The sequence below is a fragment of the Idiotropiscis lumnitzeri genome, chromosome 18 (assembly GCF_059441095.1).
Source record: "Idiotropiscis lumnitzeri isolate Australia: NSW breed Sydney's pygmy pipehorse chromosome 18, RoL_Ilum_1.0, whole genome shotgun sequence".
Taxonomy (NCBI): Eukaryota; Metazoa; Chordata; class Actinopteri; order Syngnathiformes; family Syngnathidae; genus Idiotropiscis; species Idiotropiscis lumnitzeri.
In genome coordinates, this window is record NC_142408.1 from 1,291,419 (window position 1) to 1,312,179 (window position 20,761).

A 20,761-nucleotide genomic window follows, 5' to 3' on the forward strand; every position below is an offset into this window, starting at 1 on the left:
AGGGGTGGGGCTTTTAATTGAAACGTGAAACCTTAATTAATCAGCGCGCTGCATTGATTTTATTTGCACTCATTGAGGAAATATGCTACCCATGCATCCTTCTAATGTGTTTATTACGAGTGAGGTTGGGCCTTTATTTGCTCAAGGAAATGACGCGGAACTGGGCCACTGGATCCTTTTCAACTATTCGAAGAAATTGCTATCTATCTATGAATCTATCTTGGCGACTTCATAATCTACCAAATCACCCCCCCCCCTTTTTTAAGCCCTCCCCACCTTTCGATGCAACTTCCGCTTCGCACGCTTGCCCATTGATGCTCATTGGATTGGTGAAGCGAGAGAGAGAGAGAGAGAGAGAGAGAGAGGGAGGGAGGGAGAGAGAGGGAAGAAGAGGAGGAGGTCTAGTGAGAGAAAAGAGAAAAGAAGGAGGTGTCCGACCTGCTCCCCGGGGACCGAAGCTCAACGCAGCCAATGCTCGACGCAAGCAGCCGCCTCGGCTCACTCGAGCGCCGCCAGCTCCAAAATGCACCGCCAGCACTTGCGCCACTTCCAGGCACCGCCGGGTAGCTCCTCGTAGCCGACGCCGAGCCGCGAAGCCCCGTCGACGGCCACCAACTCCGCCGGGAGTCGCCGTCTGTCTGGAGCGCCATATCTTCGCGAACAAAAGAAGAATGCATGGAGATACTGAACCTCGGATGGATTATTTGAATTTGTTTGTTTGAGGAAGAAAAGACTACTCTCCGAAGCGCTGTCGTGTTTTCTTTTTTTTATCCCCTCCCTCCCTCTTTTTCTGTTTGGTTGAGGTAAGATCAACCCGATCCATGTTTTGGACAATCTACTTCACTGTGTGTTTTGTGGGTGCTCATTCTTAACATTGTGATGGGAATACGTAAAAACAGATCATATGTTGAGCTATAAATGGTGCCGTGGGCCTTCGCAGTTGTCACGTGTGGACCGTTATGTGCCATACTTCAACAACATACTTCATTTGTAGGCTAAATCTATTTTTTGATGAGCTTTTAAAAGGTGTTTTGTACCATTCAAAAGTGTGCTACTGATTTGATGTCGTCTTTTTTGTTTTATTTATTGTATTTATTTTTATTGTGTGCGGTCTTGCAGTCCTGAGATCCAGTCATGGCCGACCCAGAAGAGTCTTTCGGCCTGCAAGCCTCTCCCGGTGCTGGGTCCGATTCGAGGGAGGTTCCGAGCGAGGCCAAAGCCGAGAAGCCCAACGGCACGTCCGGCAAGTCGCCGTCTTCGCAAACCACCTACATCCAGCAGGTCAGTTGTGCAGCACACTGCGCTCAATTGGAGGTCACATTTGGGGTCAAATGTAAAAAAAAAAATGTATTTTTAAATGCATTAAAAATATACTACATGTGGAAAAATCCCCCCCACACACACACACCCAAAAGGACGAACATTTTGACGATTTTTAATTTTTCTGCAATACTATTAAAAATATTTTGAATTTATGACTTATATTGTCAATTCATAGAATAAAACGAACACGCGTGTAAATGTCTATAAAAATTATAAACCAGAGAAACTGATCAGAGAAGTAGTCTTATTTTTCCCCAGTGCTGTGGATTAAAAAAAAACCTAATATTCTACTAAACTTGTTTAAAAATGTAAGTTCCAACAAATTACCCCCAGAAATATTTTAATGATTTAGAATTTCACAAGTAGGCCACCAAACTGTCTCCCAAAAAGCCCACATATGTTTTTTTTTTTTTTTTTTTTTGCATTGCCTGTTTTATTTTCACAGGGCATGGAGGGCATAAAAGTGTACCTGCACGAGAGGGAACTGTGGGTGAAGTTCCACGAGGTCGGCACCGAGATGATCATCACCAAAGCGGGCAGGTGAGATGACTCACTCACGCACTCATGGGCCAATTGATTAGAAACCCCCTTCCGGTGTAAATCGATTGCTTTTAATGTGTCGATACCGCGTCACACGAGAGGGCAAAATATTAGGAACACTTGTGCAAACTACTAATCGATGCGTGTGTATTGGCTCGCATTGTGCCGGGGTGCCGATTGGAATAGCCAGTGCGTGTGTATGACGATGACGATGAACAAATTCCACTGTTGCTTTTGTATGCCTTTTTTTGTACGATGTGGTGTTCACGCACAAAATTAATTTGAACGTTTTTCTTCTTTTCCAGGCGAATGTTCCCCAGCTTTAAAGTGAAAGTCACCGGCCTGAACCCCAAAACTAAATATATCCTGCTTATGGATGTCGTGCCCGCAGATGATCATCGATACAAGTTTGCTGATAATAAATGGTATGTGTAGATTTTTTTAAAAATCTATTACGCTTGTTTTAATAGCGGGGAAATGTGCGAAAGTTTATGTTATGCCTAAAAACATGAGATTCAAAAGTTTGGGGTCACACAGAAAATTTCATGTTCCATTTAAAAAAAAAAAAAGAAGCCCGTTTTAAATATGCCATTCCAAAAAATGGATTAACTTCAAATGGTTTTATTTCTTCGTTGCAAAAAAAACATTACTTTTCTTTCGAAAAAATATAATTTTCTCGTGACTTCGAAACTTTTCATCAGCATTTCAATTGTGCCAAACATCCGTCGTTGCGTCGGTGGACGTCCCAAAAAAATGTCATGTCAATAGTGCGTCCAAAGCACATTCAAAACAAGTATCCTTTTTTTAGTTGATTATTGTTATTATTATTATTAGATTAATTAAAAAATGGTCTATACAATCGTCTGGCCACACAGAAAATCCTTTGTGTTTTACTACTTTGCAAAACTTCAGTCACGTGCCTGTTTGTTTGCTCGTGGGTCATGCGTAACTGCGCATGCACGGCTGCTAACAAATAGAATTTTATTACTGCTGTATGATATATATATATATTTTTTTTTTTAAACTATTGATGCAATAATGCTCTTCGTAACTGGCTCCAGGTCGGTGACGGGCAAAGCCGAGCCCGCCATGCCCGGGAGGCTGTACGTGCACCCGGACTCTCCGGCCACGGGGGCCCACTGGATGCGGCAGCTGGTCTCCTTCCAGAAGCTCAAGCTGACCAACAACCACCTGGACCCGTTCGGACACGTAGGTGCCTAGGCCTGCCTCCTAAATCTCTAGCCAGCACCATGTTGCTCAAAGGCACTTTTGAAAAGCTCATCTTTGTTCTCATGCGTTTATTCGATTCCAAATTTTCATAACCAGCTCACATTTACACGTGATGGCACGACATTTGAGGTCCCACATTTTGCCCAATATGTTCCCAGAAGTAAAGGCTGTGTAAATAAATCAAATTAAAATGAGACCAACACGGAATTGTGATCATATAGTGCACATCTAATCAAACTAAAACGTTCCATTAAAACGATTTATAAGAACTGGAAATGGACCGCATATTAAAGTGTGACTTTTTTTTTTCAACATGCAAGGCGATATATTGCTGCGGTTGATGTAAAATATTTCACCATCAAGATACATTTTAATGTGAATAGTACAATATATTTGTACTTTTTTTGGTGCGTTGTTGGTTTTGCATTTCAAATTTTGTCCATGATTTCCTACAGTAACTATTTAACGACATGGACTTGCTGTCCTTACAGCTGCAATATTTCCCTTACTCACGAGAAGATTGACTTGAATTTGAAATATCCAAAATGTAAGGCAGAATGATTTTACTGGACTTGATTCATGTCCATACTTGGGGGGGAAATACACAAGAAATTTCATTCAAACACTGATGAAAAAAAACACAACTTGTAGTTCTGGGGTACGAAAACATTCATTTAAGTTAGGACAAATTTCTAACGTAAATTATTGACATTTCTAAGAACAATGGGAGTTAACATGAAGCAAGCAAGTTGTTTTTCATACAATCGGTAACAGTTGTGTAATTTATTCTGTTTTTGTTGTGAAATGAGGGAGACACTTTGCACAACCGCAAAACTGAAAATATTTAGTTGTGCTGCTCAACATTATCAAATTCAATGCATGTGTGTGTGTGTGTGAGACTTGCCTTGAAATTTGGACCAACTATAACTATATTAACTATTTCCACATTGAATGTAGTTATGGTGAATAAACTTTCTCCACAAAGAGGACTTTTGAAGCCCTGATTCACATTCTCAATTTTATTTTTGTAATACACACTTTTTATGTTCAGCTAATTAGCAATTGAGGAAATTCTCCTGCACCGAAATGTTGGCCCTGAAATGGAAGTCCACGTGCATTAAAAAGAGGAAACTTTTTTTTTTTGTAATTAAAGTGGGCCTGTTAGCCATTTCCTAAAAAACGAACCCCGCCCCTAAACATCTGCAATACACACACACACACACACACACACTCCATCAATGTGTCTACATGCTAATAAGAGACTTGTTGGCTGCAGTTTTCCATCAAACGATGTTTTGCAGAAACTATTAGCTCACAGCAATTCACGTGATGAGAGCGAGCTAGTTGGATGCTTTCGATTTAGTCAAGATGTACACGTTCATGTGCTAATGCTGGAACATTTGGTCATCAGGATGAGGAAGAAGGCCATGTCTGAACAAAACACAATAAACATTTTGTTGTGAATAAACTTTCAATGGCATCGCAAGGCTTCATCCGGATGGAAATTGCATTAATGGACAAGTGCGAGCAAGTAGTTCAGTTGTATTTCACTTTAAATCATCGTAAAACGCATTTGAAGTTTTAAATTTTGAAATCCTATTTTTTTACTTGCATTATTTGCGGGACATTTAAATTGAATTACTATAAAAGTACACATATTTATGATGTATTTATTTGATATTTTTGGAATGACTATTCACTGTCAAATAAGTATATATTTATATATAATATTTTTTTAAAAAAGGCACGTGAAGACAAAACAAACAATGACAGGACAATTAACAAAGTACATTGACAATGTTTAAAACGAGCAATATACAATTTTTTTTGTACAGTCCAGTTGTATTCAACTTTTGAATACATTCACATTTCATCTTTAGGAACTATATAAAGCAAGCTTATTTTTCCTGCATTTATGCAGCATATTTAAACTTTGTAAGATGTTACAGTGGCTAACAATGTTAAATATTGGTAGGTGGAAAGTTCAATTTAAAAATTAAAAGTCTTGCAGAAAGCTATTTGTATTCCGCCAATCAAAAAAAAAAAACCTGCGTTTGCTAAGTTTTTACAAATAAAACCTCTGTCTTGCGTTTGATGAAAACTTGGGCCGCCAGCGCACCTGTTTTGAAATCTTGGTCATTATGCTGGCAATGGGAGAGTGCAGCATTTTTGGAGGTGGTGCTTGCTGCAAAAAAAAAAATTGGAGCAGCACCGTAATAGACATTCCGTATACAAGTGAGCTGCCACGCATCCAAGTCGCACCTAGTTAGGCCAGGAGGGCCCAGCCGGCCAAATGAAACCCGAGCTGCCATGGAATGTGAATGGACTTGTAAATTTTTAGTTGCACTTTTTTTTTTTTTTTTTTTATTTCTTGATTGGTTGCAGTGGATGCATGCATGTTTGCAAGCCGGCTTATGGTTTTGTCTTTGGAGCCGCTGGGAATCATAAATGAGACGCTGCATGCTGGCAGGCCACAAATATGGTTCCACGATTTGTGTCGGTGCAGCTGCACGGAAGAAGTTGGCAGGGTCCAATTAGGATGAGCCCGAGGCGGGAATTGCAGCAGGCGAGCGGCACGGAGCGCAGGAGCTCCATTGGGGATTACTTGGAAAGCCGCAAGGAAACAATGAAGCTTAAAGTCTTAAGCCAATGAGTCGCACAAGTGCTGAAGTGCAAAGAGAGAAGATTGGATCAGTTGGAGGCATGGCCAAAGGCAATCGATTATGTTATGGATTCATATGAGAATACACAAACATGCAAAACCCAAAATGTGATTCGAGTCAGCAGTGCAGTAACAGTTCAACCGATACATTATTCGACATATTGTTAATTATTGTTCACCAATTATAATTATATTCATCAACTGCACAATGTTTACATGAAATGACAATCGCCATGCATGTATAAAAAGTCTACACACCCCTGTTCAAATCACAGGTCTTTTGGGACATGAAAGAGACAAATGCGGAGAGTGCGATAATGTCCTTGCACAAGTGTGCACACCCTCCTACCACGGGGGGTGAATAAACCAATCACATTCAAAGCCATGTCAAATGAGAGTTTCAACACGCGCCATCATTTCAAGTGCCTGAGAGAACCGAAATTCAAGTTCAGCTGTTCATTTACACAGAGGCATGTTAACTTTTTAGACCTAATGTCCAAGTTGAGAGAATTTGCAATCCTCTTTTCTAAAAGCTGTGTATCCCTTCCTTTGAATTGTCTTCTGCACTCATCTCGTTTAAGAGTCGTGTTTCTATTTGAATGGCAGTGCGCAAAGAGCAATCGCGACTGCGGCCGAGCCAAACTTTTCAGTTCCTGGAGGGAGGAACTTCTCTGATGTGGTTGGGACTTGAAAGCGAGAGGGGCCAAAAGTGATCCGTCGCTATCATGAACTATCATCATGGTGAGGGGGGCTGGGTTACCAGTGGCTCGGGCTCGGGTTAGAACGCCATGGGTGGTCCCGTGGGAACACCCCTACCGCTACCTCCACGCCGGCTGGACATTGGAAAGCCGCAGTTAGCGGGCGGTGTTCTTTTCTGGGCTGAAATAAGCTTTTTGACATTTTTAGCGTCTGAATGGATGTTAGTGGGACGGCGGTTTCGTCGTGAATGGACATTTTCTGCTCCTTTCGCAGTAGAATACTTCTATACAGTAAGTATACTGCTCATAAAGATTCGTTTAACATGAAGACTGTTAGAAATATGTTGAAATAATACATAGATATTTTTTTGTAGCGCAGTGGGAAAATTCCTCTAAGTTTGACTGTCTTACTAGTAGCTGTTTTTTCATTAGTTCGCACTAGTAGGAGTAAGACTACATGTTACTAGTGAGGCAAAACTGTGCACTGGTTGACATCTGAGTGCCACCGTATAGCGACTAAATGCTCAAACGGCTTTCCATACCAGATGACCCAATTTAGCCGTCCGTCTATTATTTCCACGGAGCAGCCAGGTCCTCTTTTGTGCAGTTTCCATGCGGCTGAAGGGACACTGATTTTTGTTTTCATCCTATTAATAGTGAGAAAAATATGATTGATGATAAGCACAAATCATAAAATACACAGAATAACTTTTTTTTTTTTTTTTTTTTTAGTTAATTTTGTTTTGTCAAGTGGTTGCAGGAAATAAAATCTTCTGGATCCAGGTATATTTTTTAAGTTCATCTACTTCCAAAATGTATCCGGATCCAGATGATTTTATTTTGTGAAGCCACATGAAAAAATAAAATTAAGAAAATTCAACATTTTTGTCAGTATTTAATGAAAGTCATTTTTTAACTTTTAAGTGTTTTATTTTTTTTTGTAATTTGTCAAATTAATTTTGCAGGTTTTTACATTCAAAAAGTATAGTTTGAAATTTAATGGAAAAAAAATTGAAACAATTTATATACAGCGGAGCCCCTCAAACTCATGCTTCGGCACACGCAAAGTCACATTAATGGATTTCTTTTTAAAAAAAATTTTAAAATATTTTTGCTGGGGAACGTATATGTATATTAGGTGTCAGACTTTTTGTTTTACATTAAAACTCTTCCAAAAACATTTTAAAATCTTTTTTATCTTGTAAATTTCATTTTTTTTTCTGCAATTGGGATTATATTCCCATTTATTATTTTTCTTGCAGTACATTATCAAACGTCACTCCCTTAAAAAACAAAAAGTCAAACGCTAAGGGGAACCGTGCAGCAAATAAAGGCCTTTGAGGATATCCGATAGTCAGAGAGCAAGCATCCATCTTGCCATCCATCCAAAGTGAAATCCCAAGTGCTGTTTAGTGGCCTGAGTCACTCGCCACGCTCATGCAGCGTGCAGGGCGCCGACGCAAAAATGTCCAGGACAGTTTCAGGCCTTTGCCAAAAGCTACTGCAGCATGAAATGCGATCAAGTTCAACTAGAAACTAATAATGGAGCACTATTGTATCCTTCTCGGGCCTCCGCGGTTCACTCGGCCCCCAAAGAGAGCCTTGTGGGGGCAACGTCGGAGGTCAGTATGGCAGTGAAAGGCAGGTACAAAAACAAACCTCCAGATAACAGATTGGCCAGAATACCAAAGGTGAGAGGGGGAGGGGAAGGAAGGGAACAAAAGGGGGCGGGCCAGCTCATCTTTACATTTGGATCTTAACATTTGCCAACATCAGATTCCCTCAAAGGCTGCACACTTGATGTGACGCATTTGAACAAGCGAGGCCACAGAAGGAAGTTCAAGTTCAAGCCGATTGGAGGCCGAAGCGCGCAGGCAAAGACGCGGGCCCTCTGCTAGTCGTCACTTAGCACGTTCGATTACGAGAGAAAGAGGCCACATGCTTGTGGGAATCACTTTGGAGTTACATAAGGAACGTTTTAGAGCAGGTTTGGCAGAAAGGAGACAGAACGGAAGGTTCAAATGAGTTCAAAAACAACATGTGCTCCAATTTATTTGCAAAACACGCACGTTGTGTTTTCTGGTCTCCTTAAGGTTCCTATCTGTGTGCGGTGGTTGGAGTGTACGCAAGTGAACGACAGATCTGGAGGCAATCTGGTGTGCATCTGAGGCGTCGGCACACGTTAAAAAGTACTAAACGATTGTGAGACACTCAAATAACCGAGAACGTTTGCCAATCATATCGCAGACGACAAAACGTTCCAGATTCAATTCGGTTTTCATCTGAAGGTTCAGTGTAAACGCTTGCAAGATGAAAACCACTTTTACTTTGTGACACCCACAAAACTGAAAAAAAGTTGCTCATTCATTTCTATTTTCTAACATTGAGAACAGAACTGGATTCAATTCAGGTTTTTTTACACAAGGGTGTTGCTTCAAAGGGCGAAGAGGAGCGTTTGAACCAAATTTGAACATCGCTAATCAATCTGGTGACTGATGGTTGTGTTTTTGCTTTGGCTAATGCTAAATGCTAACTTCTTTGACAGTTAAATAGCGGCAAACAAATCAATGAACTCACCATAATCCAAACTGTTTTGCGATTGAAAGCTGGCTGTGTCGTTTACATTGTAGTCCCAAATTCGGAAACAGGCTCCCAGAAGCGCTGAGCTTGCGTTTGTTTGGTCTGACCGCAGCATTAGGCTAGTAGGGCTACATTTCCCATGATTCTAAAGACAAGGAAACAGGAAGTAGTTCTGGTTCTGCTATGACAAAAAACCAAAGCCTGCTAGAAATAAAACGCGGGCGGGAATGTGAACTAAATTTAGGAATAAATTCAAATTAAAGCCGACGGACTTAAAGCCGATATCCAAAGATATGACGTACTGTTGATGTTTAAGAAAATGAAAGGATTTGGAATGCATCTTACCGTTTGAAAAGTATGTTGTTGTTTTTTTTTGTTGATTTATTAAAATGATCTTTGTATTATGTTGCAATTAAAAAAAAACGGCAAACAATTGCCTGAGCTTTCAAGGTCTAATATCAAAGATGAATCAAAAGCAGTTTTATTTTGGAACACCAGGAAACTGGAGAAACAATGAGCCCATTTATATATTTTTTAACAACATGGACAGATCAGAAAACGGGAATGGATTTGAATTCAATTTGTTGGACATCTAAAGCTGCAGTATGAATATGTGAAAAATGACACCACTTTTCATTTGGTGACAGTGCATCGCTCAAAACATTTGTATGGTTTGCAAAACATTGACAACCAATTTGGGTTTGCCTTTTAGCCTCCGCATGAACTAGAGACTGACTCACTTTCAGCTCTGGTTCCAAACAGGCAGCGGTGGTTTCTCGCATGTACAAAACGTGCGGCTGCAGAATGTTGCATGAAATGCTTTTCGACTGGCAATTTTTGGCATTACATTCGAAGTGTTTGTATTATCTTTGTACTTCCACCACAAATTGTGTGTGGATAAAAAATCGGTCCCAGAAGTGTTTTTTTCTGAATAAAATTAAAAAAAAACTAGTTTTTATAGTAATTTCGAGTCCACTGAAATCAATTGAAACTGTAACGCGATTGGTGATGGATGCGTTTGGATTCCGTTTGATGTCTTGCTTCAGTATGACAAGAGTTCAGCATTTCATCATCAGTCTGCATTTTCTAAAACAGTTCTGACAAATTATTACAACATTTTGCATCTGTGACGGTTGTCTTTGACCCACTGAGGACTCAACTCACAACAACGCCCGGTTGGAGCGATGTTCGCATTCCGACGTTATCGTCTCACTTTGTATAATTTATATATTTATTTTTTTGCATGTCATTGTGAAATCGCGTAGTAATTTAAACATTTTGCCTTGCAAGTTGCTGCAAATGCTCGCAAAACGTGTTTCGTATCCGTCATAAAAAGAGCATATTTTGCCTCTCTCGCTCTCCTACTGCACAAAAATATTGGTTGGCTTTTTTTTTTTAGATCATCCTGAACTCGATGCACAAATACCAGCCCAGGATCCACATCGTGAAAGCTGACGAGAACAACGGCTTCGGGTCCAAGAACACAGCTTTCTGCACGCACGTTTTCCCCGAAACGGCCTTCATCGCCGTCACGTCCTACCAGAACCACAAGGTCACAATTTTTGCTTTTCTTTTCTCGAGTTCGCTGAATTCGTTTTATTGCGCCAAGAAGTCAAACCACAGCGCTTTTTAGTTCACCTTAATAAACAATTTAATAAGGTACTCAGGCGAATTAATACCAATAAGCAGGGAAATAACGCATAGGGCACCGTTAATTGAAATTAATCTTGTTTTATAATAATAATAATAACAATTATAATAAAATATTATTATTACAGTGTCTACATTAATGTATATAAATGCAAATGTTGCGTTTTTAATAGTCACGGACAAACGGAGATAAATTAGAAAATATGCATCGAGACTTTGGGAAATAATTAACATTACTCTTTTATGGCATATTTATTTTATGTTTTTGGAAAAACCAGTCAGTGATGGTAAAATTCTTTTTTTTTAATTGAAACCATTAAAAAAGTTTTAATTATCTGGTGTAATTTGAACAGCCAAAATGTTGCAAAAAAAAATCAAGACACTAAATTAATACGTTAATCGACGTGATTGATATTACAGTTATAAATATAATATGTACATTAATAGATAAATATATAGATTTTTCCAAGTTTCTGTTTTTTTTAAGATGAGTGTTTCATGTTTGTTTTGTTTTAATCTAAAATTGTAATCGAGTATTTTCTTTGAAATTTCTGAAAATGTTAAATGGTTGTAATTAGAATGCGTGTAACGCAACGCTGCCAATAATAACCACGCAAAAAAAAAAAGAGAAAAAAAAGATTTGGGTAAAAAATAACCCAAGTTGAAACAGGAGCGATCTGTCTGGATGTTGAGTAAAAATAAACCACGTCATTTTTGGTGCATTATTTTTTTTTAAGTGCTTGAAATAATTTTGGATCAATAACCACCCATTTTACGCGCTCGAATCTCGCGTGCAGTTAGTTGATGACGTCATCTCGGCCTGCGTGCAGCCAACCAAGCCAGTGTTTGCTCTACCCAAATTCTTGCAATGAACGCGAAAAAGACAAAATGTGCACGTGTAAACAGCGTCTGTTCAAGATCATTTAAACACGTGGGCGTCGATGTATTTAGTTTGGGGTGGGGGAGGCCAAAGGGATGGCGCGGGCGCGTGTGTGTGTTGGGGGCGGGGGGCTATCGTGGTTATAGAGCAGATTTGGGGATCGTAATGTCTCTGCAGCCAATCAGCAGCTTTCTTACTTCTGGGAACAGGAAGCTGCGATCTGTAGAAACCATTCATTATTTCCCAACGTGCTATTGGTGGGGGCTCAGATCGTAACCCCCAGGGCTAATTATTGGGGCTTTCCAGACCTGCAACAAACCCCCCCCCCTCTCCCTCTTGCAAAAAAAAAATGGCACGCGTTCTGAAGTGCATGCAGGCCCTTGAGCACAACTGTCTAATAACCAAACAGGCCAACATCTGCCAGAGCACTAATGCTAATAAGAATGTTAATAATGTGCTACAGGACGCCATGTGGCCACTTCACCTGCTAATGAAAAGTGCTCAAAGACTCCCTTTCGGTTTGCACGCGGTGTCATTTAACTGCGACTTATTTTCAAGTGGGAGAAGGAAAAGTTTATATAGATCACCATTTTGCAAATGACCTTATTTTGGGGGGAAAGAAAAACACTTTTGCTCGACCATATGAAATGAACAGTTTATATTTTGTATTTCTGATTCATTTAATGTTATTGTCTTAAAAAAATAATAATACACCAAATCCATGTAAACATCTGTAAAAAAAAAAACGTCGATGAAAAAAAAAAACTCAACCACCTTTAGAACTTGAAGCAACTAACTTTATTTTTGGAAAGGAATTCGACCAACTCTATTTCATAATAAAATGTGTTATTTATTGGATTACACTGAACTTCAAACCGTGTTTAAAGTGAGCAAAAATTGCGGCGCTTTACTTGGTTATTTCCTTCTTTTCTTTAGATAACGCAGCTTAAAATTGAAAACAACCCGTTTGCCAAAGGTTTTCGGGGAAGTGATGACATGGAACTGCACCGGATGTCCAGGATGCAAAGGTACGTGGGCTTCAGCTTGGCACAAAAGCCACAACATTAGGTACACTTTCACATTCTGTGTCTCTCGTCCCTTTATTGAGAAATAAATAAATAAATAAAGCTCACAGAACACAACCAAATAAAAACATCACAAAAAGTAAATTCAGTTTAGCTTAATGCTAACAAACGAAGCAAAATGCCATTGACGGGCTAAAGAATCATGTTGTGGTGGTCCGAGCAATTGAAGAAACACTGACAGCGCAGCAACACATGTTGACAGACAATCTAAAAATCTGCATTTTTCTCCTGAATTGGGAAACTCTGCTTTGCATATTATGTACAGTGAGCCGCGGCAAACAAAAAAATGGTGTATTATTGATGGCCATTATAAATGAATAAATAAATATTCTCCACATAGAATGGAGATGGCGGTACCACACACACACACGCACACCTAAGAATGTATGAAAAGTGGACAACAAAAGAATATCAGCACGACATTTAGCATTGCCGGCTCCGTGTTCCGAGACAATTTTCCATAATTTGAGTGTACCTAATTTTGAGGCCAGTGATGTGCTGGCGTGGCTTTCGTTGATGAGTTGATTCCTTGCATGGGACGTGTTGTCAAATCAGAGCAATTAGAGCGTGACGATGACCAACAAGTCGGGTACGAGTGTTGAGTAGCAGTGACGTCAGTGTCGCGTGGCTGAACTTTGACGACATTTTCCGTCCACACGTGCATGCACATGCACATGCACAGTCCACATCATTTTCTTTTCAGAGCATACATCAGCATACACATACTGTACGTATTACTCGGCCCACATGAGGGATGGAGTGCGTGCAAAACACATTTTCAAAGGACAAAATCTGGTTTTGTAACTTTAGGCCGCCCCCCCCCTCCGTTTGACTCACTGTTCTTCCCATGACGTTGATTGGAAGCCACAAGAATGAAAGTTCAAAATTCCAAGTCCTGATCGTCAGAAATGGATGGCATGACTTCAGTGGATGGATTTCAATACTTTTTTCAATATTTATTTTATTATTTATTGTACTTGTTACAAACACAGTTTCAATGCCCATTGACATTGTGCTGCTCCTCCTGCTGTGTGCACCTTGGCCACCAGAGGGCAGTATCATACTTAAAATAAATACAAGACTTAGATGGTCTCATCTAAAAACATTAACCCGCAGTAATATTAGTCATTATTGGAAGAGGATGAGAAATAGGTGTCATCCAGAATTTTTTTACAGCACCGTTTGTGTTCAAATGGCAGATTTCCAAACAGTTCTACCGAACGCGAGGTTGATGTTCGTTGCATTAGCCTGTCTATGGCGTTTCGCATTGTGTGTTTGCATTAAGCTCGCAGATGTTCTCTTAAAAAAAGAGAGCTCTGTTGTTTGATTAAAGATAGAACTTGGAGTTGTTGTTTTTTTCATGTTTTCCAATCAACTTCAACTGGTTGTGGCAATAAACAACATTTGAGATCATTTGAGCAAGAATTGGATGCTCCTTCCTTGATTGATTCAACCCATTCCACTTCCAAGTCTCCCATTTTACATTTCAAACTTGTCCTTTTGTGTGTACGCGTAGCACCAAGGATTACCCGGTGGTTCCTCGCAGCACGGTGCGCCAACGAGTGAGCTCCAGCCAGAGTCCGTTTAGCGGGGAAGTCCAAGGTCTGGCCACCCCGAGCGCCGTGAGCTCCCAGTACTCCCAGTGCGAGAACGGGGTGACGAGTACCTCGCAGGACATGCTGCCCCAGTCGGGCTCTTATCCGCTCCCCCACGAGCACGGCCAGGAGTACCACTGCATCAAGAGGAAAGGTTGGCCACTTGCAAAATTGTGTCTTTACCACGGGAAAAAAACCTCCTCTTTGCTTATAGACTCATCCTCATGAGGACTGTACAAGATTTTATTTGAATAAAAGCACCCAATATCTTTGGATTCCCTTTTATGGACATTGGTTTATTCCCATCTGTGACTGTATTTTTTTTTTGTAATTCCAACAGCAACGGAGGACGACTGCCACTCAGGTGAGCAAAGCTACAAGAAAGCCTACTTGGAGAGCTCCTCCAGCGAGGACGACCATTACTACCGGCCGGTGGGCTACGCGCAAAGCCTGGGCTTGGCCGCCGGGCCCTACCGCAGCGAGTCCAGCCAGCGGCAGGCCTGCATGTACGCCGGCGCCTCGCAGGGTGCCGAGCCCGTTCCCAGCTTGGAGGACATCAGCTGCAACACCTGGGCCGGCGTGTCGCCCTACGGCAGTTGCTCGGTGGCCACCATGCAGCCCGTGGAGCGACTGCCCTACCAGCACTTCTCGGCTCACTTCACGTCCGGCTCGTTGGTGTCCAGACTCGGCGGCGTGGGGAGCCACTCCTCGCCGCAGCTCGCCGACGGTCACCACGCCGCCATGTACCAGAGCGCCGTGACGCACCAGACTCTGGGTCGGCAGTGCAGCCCCGGCGCCGGGATCCAGTCGCCGAGCGGCGGACTGCAGGGGAACGAGTACCTCTACACGCACGGCATACCGCGCACGCTTTCGCCTCACCAGTACCACGCGGTTCACAGTGTCAGCATTATGCCCGAGTGGAATGACAACAGCTAGGGGAGCTTTTCAGGCTTACACCTGACAAAAAAAATCTTTCCACACACTTATATTTATATTTTTATAAGATATGCCTTCAGCGACATTGGGAAGGAAGCAGAATTGCAGTTGTGTCCTCTGCACTTATGTGCAGCCTGAACATGAGAGTTGACAAAGACTGCACACAGACACGCACAAAAAAAAAAAAAAACTCGACTCGAGAGAAAAAAAGACTCACAAGAGAATAGCGCCCGGTCGAATGTTGCGTTGTACAAATTTGGATTAATGTCCCCTTTTTTTCAAAGTGACTTTTTTTTCCCTTTTCGTTATTGGAGCCACCAACAAGGTTCCGAAGCAAGTCGTGGACTTTGTTGTGGCTCTCAAATGACTGGGTTGCGTTTTGGGCCTGCATTTTGTTGAACTCTTGCAACTATTCATTCCTTTTCAATCGTCACAAGCAAAATGGAGTCGGTCCCCGATAATATTGGCCGAGGGTGCATTTTGGGATGATTGGTCGTCAATTACAAGGCATGTAGAAAAACAACAATTTGGACCAGCCGTCAATTATTCTCAAACTGCGGGAGACTTGTCAAAATGTCATCAAATAATTGAGAGCATAACTCTTATTTGCGATCCAATCTTAAATAAAGACCAAAACTATATTTCAGTCCAAAGGCCCGATTGTTCGTGCCGAGCGCAAGTCGAGTCTCACTGAGAGCATGGGTGGAGTTTTTCTTTCTTATTTTTTGCCTCATGAAATCCGATCATATCTGGCGAGCCTTCGACCCTCCGACCTTATTCGTAAAAATTGTCTTTTTTAATAGTCGTCACCAATCTGCCCAATGCCCAGTCTTGTTGATTCCGATAATTGTGTTGCTATGTTGAGACAATGACTGGTTTCCTTTCCAGGTCCACAAAAACACAAAACAACCTTGCCATTTTATATTGTGTTCCGTAAAAGATTGTAATCTGAAAGTGGCATTTCTCGAAATATAAAACGAAAACAGTCTCGTAAGATGACAACAGGACGCCACAGGGAATGTAGTTTTATGAAACGTACTTAATATAACATATGTGATTAAAAAAAAAAAAAAAGGTTCAACGTTAGCGTTGCCACACATCCTTACATGTGGACAAAGGCTTATTTTTAATACTTGTAGTTGATAGAATGTTATTTGTCAATAGTATTTATTTGTCGCTTATGTAAATCACCTTGCCCGTCGGTGCATGTCGTAAAGATAGATGGTTAGATTATTTTACTGCCTGTTTTTTTATTGATTTTGTATAGGATTTTCTAATCATACTCCTTTAGGAAACCGAAGATGACTATGCCGAGGTCAGTATGTATCCAAGTACACATTAGGATATCGTTGTAAATATAAATGTACATAAAAGAAAACTTGCAATAAATTTCAAACACGACATCCTTGCTTTTGTCTGTTCTTTCGCGGGATGTGTTGTGGAGTTCCGTTCACAAGTACATACGGGACTGACATCATCGTGGCAGCCACTTTCCGTGTTTTCGCTCAAATGACACGTAAGGGTTTGTTCCCAGGGTGAAAAGGGCAATAGGTAGTGAGATCTATTGTCTTCCGGCTGGGAGGTATTTGCTTCCTGCCGCTAAGACGTTAGTGTACGGCAGCATTCAAATAAGACTGAAATTTGACTTGGAACTTTCCCCATCCCCCAGCCGGTGACCCTCGCAGCATCTCCGCCTTGCTCCGATTTGTCTTCCGCTGTCTCCAGCCATCGCTCGGCCGCTTCATCTCTTTTACTCCTCATGATCCTGTTCTCAATCCCTCCGAGCGCCCCTCCACTCTCTCCTGCGCCCCACTGGCTCAAAACACACTGACCTAGACTCCTGGCCTCCTTTGAAGTGAGCGATGTGACCCCGGCGCTCCAGATGCCCCGACACCGCCAGTCTTATCCTGTCCGAGAGCCGCCGGCACGGCCCACAGAGAGAGCCGGGTCATTAACCCTGAACAACCTCCACCTCCCCTCCACTGTTTAAACACATGATGTATGACAACTCCCACCCTCGGCGAACCCCCCCACCCCATCACCCGCCAGCTCCACCCTCGATTCACCCAAACATGCATGTGTGGGCGAGGACCGATGATGCAATAAGCTCTTTAAACATTTAAAGAACGGGTCAGCGTTTCAAAGGGAGGAGCTGGAACCTTTGGCCACGGCTTCAGTTATCATGGTCAGCGCTTGAAAGTCTGCTGAGACGTCACAAAGAAACAAATGCTTGTATAATAAATGAGAGGCCCGGAAGATGGATGAAACTCCGTTCCAGGTACACTGCCGGTTTATTTGGATAAGGAGGGTCTATCTTTACCTGGCGTAAAAGGACTAGATAGGGCTGAGAAAATAAACCACAAAATGAACGTGATGAAATGCACTTGGGGCGACTCCAAATATGTTGAAATCTTAAGAGACTGAAAGAAGAATGAAAGAGTCCAAATAATGTTTCTTTTGGTAGGCCAGACTTGAGACATTTGGGGGGAAACAAAATCTATCATTTCAGAGAAATGATGAGTCACGGCCTCAGTCGGCCTCCAATGAGGGAAGCTAAACAAATCAAAGAGCGGGTGCCCCCGTATGACAAAGTAGAAGAGTGCAAGAACAAGAGCATTCCTTGGGCTAGAAAAACGAGGGAGGGGGATTACGTTATTAAGATGTACTGAAACACGGATCACCGCAGATGGATGAGCTCCCAGCACAAAGAGCTTTTTTTTTTTTTTTTCCAAAGAATCAAATCCATCTCATCCAAAACATCTGCTTCCATTGTTAAACTGTTGCATCTTTGCTCAGCTCATCACCAACCTTTTGAACAATCCATGTTGGAGGGTTCCGAAGACAAGAACCCTTTAAAGATTTGTAAAAGTCAGGCCTCCATCGACGGGGCATCCGGACTGTGTACAAGCAGGCAAATGCTAACTTTGCTCTCGCTGGCAGATATAATCAAAGTTTGAAACACGTTTCTGGCCTATTTCCAGGGAGTGTGTTTGATTCCCGGAAGAGGGCTTGCGGTCAACTGGGTATGGGGTCGGTCTGGAATGGTCCCTCCATCAGATAACGCATTTTCTGGTTCGTGTAAAGATGTCCGCCGTCTCAACAAAGACATGCATCAAAGGTAATGGGAAAACGGCATCTGTACAGGGGCAGCCGCTCTTTGCCTCAGCACCTGGCAGACACAAACCTCTGGGACGGACGGGAGCGCTGAAATGGAAGCAAAGACCTTTCCATCTCCCACGTTCAGTCTTTCAGCACCACTCCTGGCCAGAATCCTGAGGGACGGGGGCGTTAAGGAGGGGGAGCATCCGCCGAGAGACTCAGACAGGGATGATACAGTGATGAGAGGGTGAGAACCAAAGTCCGATATTGGGTTAAAAACTATTAGGCATTTTTTTTATTTAAAAACTTTGTGGAGTTTTAGTATTTCTGTCACAGTTTTTTCTCGTCTCATGAGATCAGTGGTTCTCAACCTGGGCTCCACTGCAAAAATGTTGGTGGTCAAGATACCTGAACCAGGGGATTAATAAAGGTTTGAGCGGTTATGGAGATGAAATCCAACGGGACGTTACCCAACGGGATCAAAGCCCACCCTACTCGCCGTGTTTATGCAGGACTCAAACACAGGATAGAAAATCTGAAAATCAACCTAAGTCCTGTATTTTTTTTACCTTGCAAAAAGACAACTTTGTGGGCTGCGATGGCTGAGTGGTTAAAGCGTTGGAGTCGAAATCCAATGGGATCTTCCCGCGCAGGTTCGAACCCTGCTCGCAGCGCTCAAAGTTATAAATGATCAAATGTTCCTTGGTGAGCAATGTGATTCAATTTGCTCACCGCACTCAAACAACTTGTGTGTTAAATGGGCTTGCATTGTCCGGTGAGCTAAGAAGTTGCATTCTTGAAAATATTTGAACGCACACGGCATCATTTGCCATTTGACATAAAGTGTATTAAATATCTTGGCTCAGACGGCTTTGGAGTTCTTGCTTTGGCAGAACAGGCATCCCGAATGGTTCGAACTGCAACTGTTCAAGTGCCGAAGCAAATTCTACAAGGATCAACGCCCATTTTAAGGTAGTTGCCTCGATTAGCACACACTTAAATCTTTTTTTCCGTTATAAGAATACCAAGAGTGAATCAAGGCCAAATCAGTTTTCAGTCATTTATGAGAAGTCTTTGCATGAATAATAATTTATGATATTTCAGCCATTTCGCTCACGTGAAATATTGTTCAGTACCAGGCCGATCCAATTGAATGCAAAAATGTGCCATCATCAGTTATTCACTGACATCTTGCTGCAAACATTCATCAGGATTTGAGTCTTTTAGTTAGATTTTTTAAAATGTTTCACTGTGACCGACCTGGTTTGCAGTTTCGGATTTTCAAATGAAGGCTAAGGGTCAATAGCAGAGATGCCTCTATGAAAAAAAATATGACATTTAAATAAATGGTGAATGCTGTAAAAAAATAAAATTAAAAAAAATCCATCCATCTTTGTGGCGCTGCATTTGCCCGGTGGAATGTCATTATTTCAGCGCCAAAGTTAAAACGCAGCCTCCAGCTATCGGATCATTAGAGCTGATAAGACACCGCGAGCAGGCTCCGACCATTTCTGGCCTCGTCTGTGGGAATGACAGGTACAAACAGTAGAAAAGAAGCCTTCCTCACATCCACCTGGGAGAGACCTTTGCTCCATATGGAACACATTTCCAGTTAATGTCAGTCCTGTGAGATCTAAAGGACTGGGCTGGTTTCTTTCAATTTAAACATTTCTACCTGCTTTATCTATGGGAACATCCCATCAGTGTCTTGACATGCTGCAAGTAAATGCAGCACATTTTTATGTTTTTATATTTTACTGTGGGCCTGCGCAACTTGAACGCTTCATGGATGCAGTTGTTTTGACATTTCTTTGGCTTTTTTTTTACGTATACTATTTCATAATCGGTCAGGATAACCCTTTTACAGACATTTTGTTAATCAAGCCTTTGCTGGCTTTTGATCAGAAAGGGTAAAATGCTCAAATTTTGCCCGATTATCTGTATTTGTGTGAACACTTTGGTTTTTCCCGCTTCTGGTAGTTTGTTTCAGTATAAAAACACTAGTAGCTTCAGAAGTTCTGCCTAACAGCTGCGATGGCCGAGAGGTTAAGGCGTTGGACTCGAAATCCAATGGGATCTTCCCGCGCAGGTTCGAACCCTGCTCGCAGCGGTTGAATTTATGTCTTTTCTTTTTAGCAACAACCAGTATTGAGCAAGCTACTCAGAAAATACAGTGCATTAAGGTACAAGATACACTAGATTAAATGTTTTACGACACTGAAGCACATACACACCAGAGCAATGTCGCTAGCTAAGAAAAAAAATCTCCTGAATACCAAGTCAAAGTCCTGTTCAGTCTTTCATAAGGTTTCACAAAGCAAAACCAAGTCCTAAAATTGTCAACTTAAGACTGACTTGAGTCATGACTCGGATCCCCCACCTCAGGTGGACAGTGTCGAGCGATGGTATTCGTGAATCGCCACGGCAACGCAGGGGGAAGACGAGACTCAAAGCGTTGTTTTTTTTTTTTTTTAGTTTTTTCC

The 20,761-nt window shown here is 41.7% G+C and overlaps 1 protein-coding gene and 2 non-coding genes across 3 annotated transcripts; all 3 read left to right on the forward strand.

Annotated features, from left to right (window-relative positions):
* The first annotated feature begins 453 nt into the window (after positions 1-453).
* On the forward strand, positions 454-16,580 carry tbx5a (T-box transcription factor 5a). The gene is made up of 9 exons (XM_088281229.1): positions 454-803; positions 1,120-1,281; positions 1,769-1,863; positions 2,169-2,288; positions 2,925-3,072; positions 10,433-10,585; positions 12,500-12,591; positions 14,165-14,397; positions 14,584-16,580. Exons 2-9 carry the CDS (start codon positions 1,135-1,137, stop codon positions 15,177-15,179), a joined length of 1,584 nt encoding a protein of 527 aa, XP_088137355.1. The 5' UTR covers positions 454-803; positions 1,120-1,134; the 3' UTR covers positions 15,180-16,580.
* Positions 16,581-18,870: 2,290 nt separating this feature from the next.
* Positions 18,871-18,952, forward strand: trnas-cga (transfer RNA serine (anticodon CGA)). Its single transcript has one exon. It is a non-coding gene; the product is annotated as a tRNA-Ser (tRNA).
* A 1,354-nt stretch (positions 18,953-20,306) lies between these two features.
* On the forward strand, positions 20,307-20,388 carry trnas-cga (transfer RNA serine (anticodon CGA)). The gene has a single exon. It is a non-coding gene; the product is annotated as a tRNA-Ser (tRNA).
* The last annotated feature ends 373 nt before the right edge of the window (positions 20,389-20,761 follow it).

Bases quoted from the DNA above. Each gene is read 5' to 3' on its own strand.
- tbx5a (XM_088281229.1), top strand. From the start codon at position 1,135: ATGGCCGACCCAGAAGAGTCTTTCGGCCTGCAAGCCTCTCCCGGTGCT. The intron at 3,073-10,432 runs GTAGGTGCCTAG...TTTTTTTTTTAG, and splicing joins ACCTGGACCCGTTCGGACAC to ATCATCCTGAACTCGATGCA. The intron at 10,586-12,499 runs GTCACAATTTTT...TCTTTTCTTTAG, and splicing joins CGTCCTACCAGAACCACAAG to ATAACGCAGCTTAAAATTGA.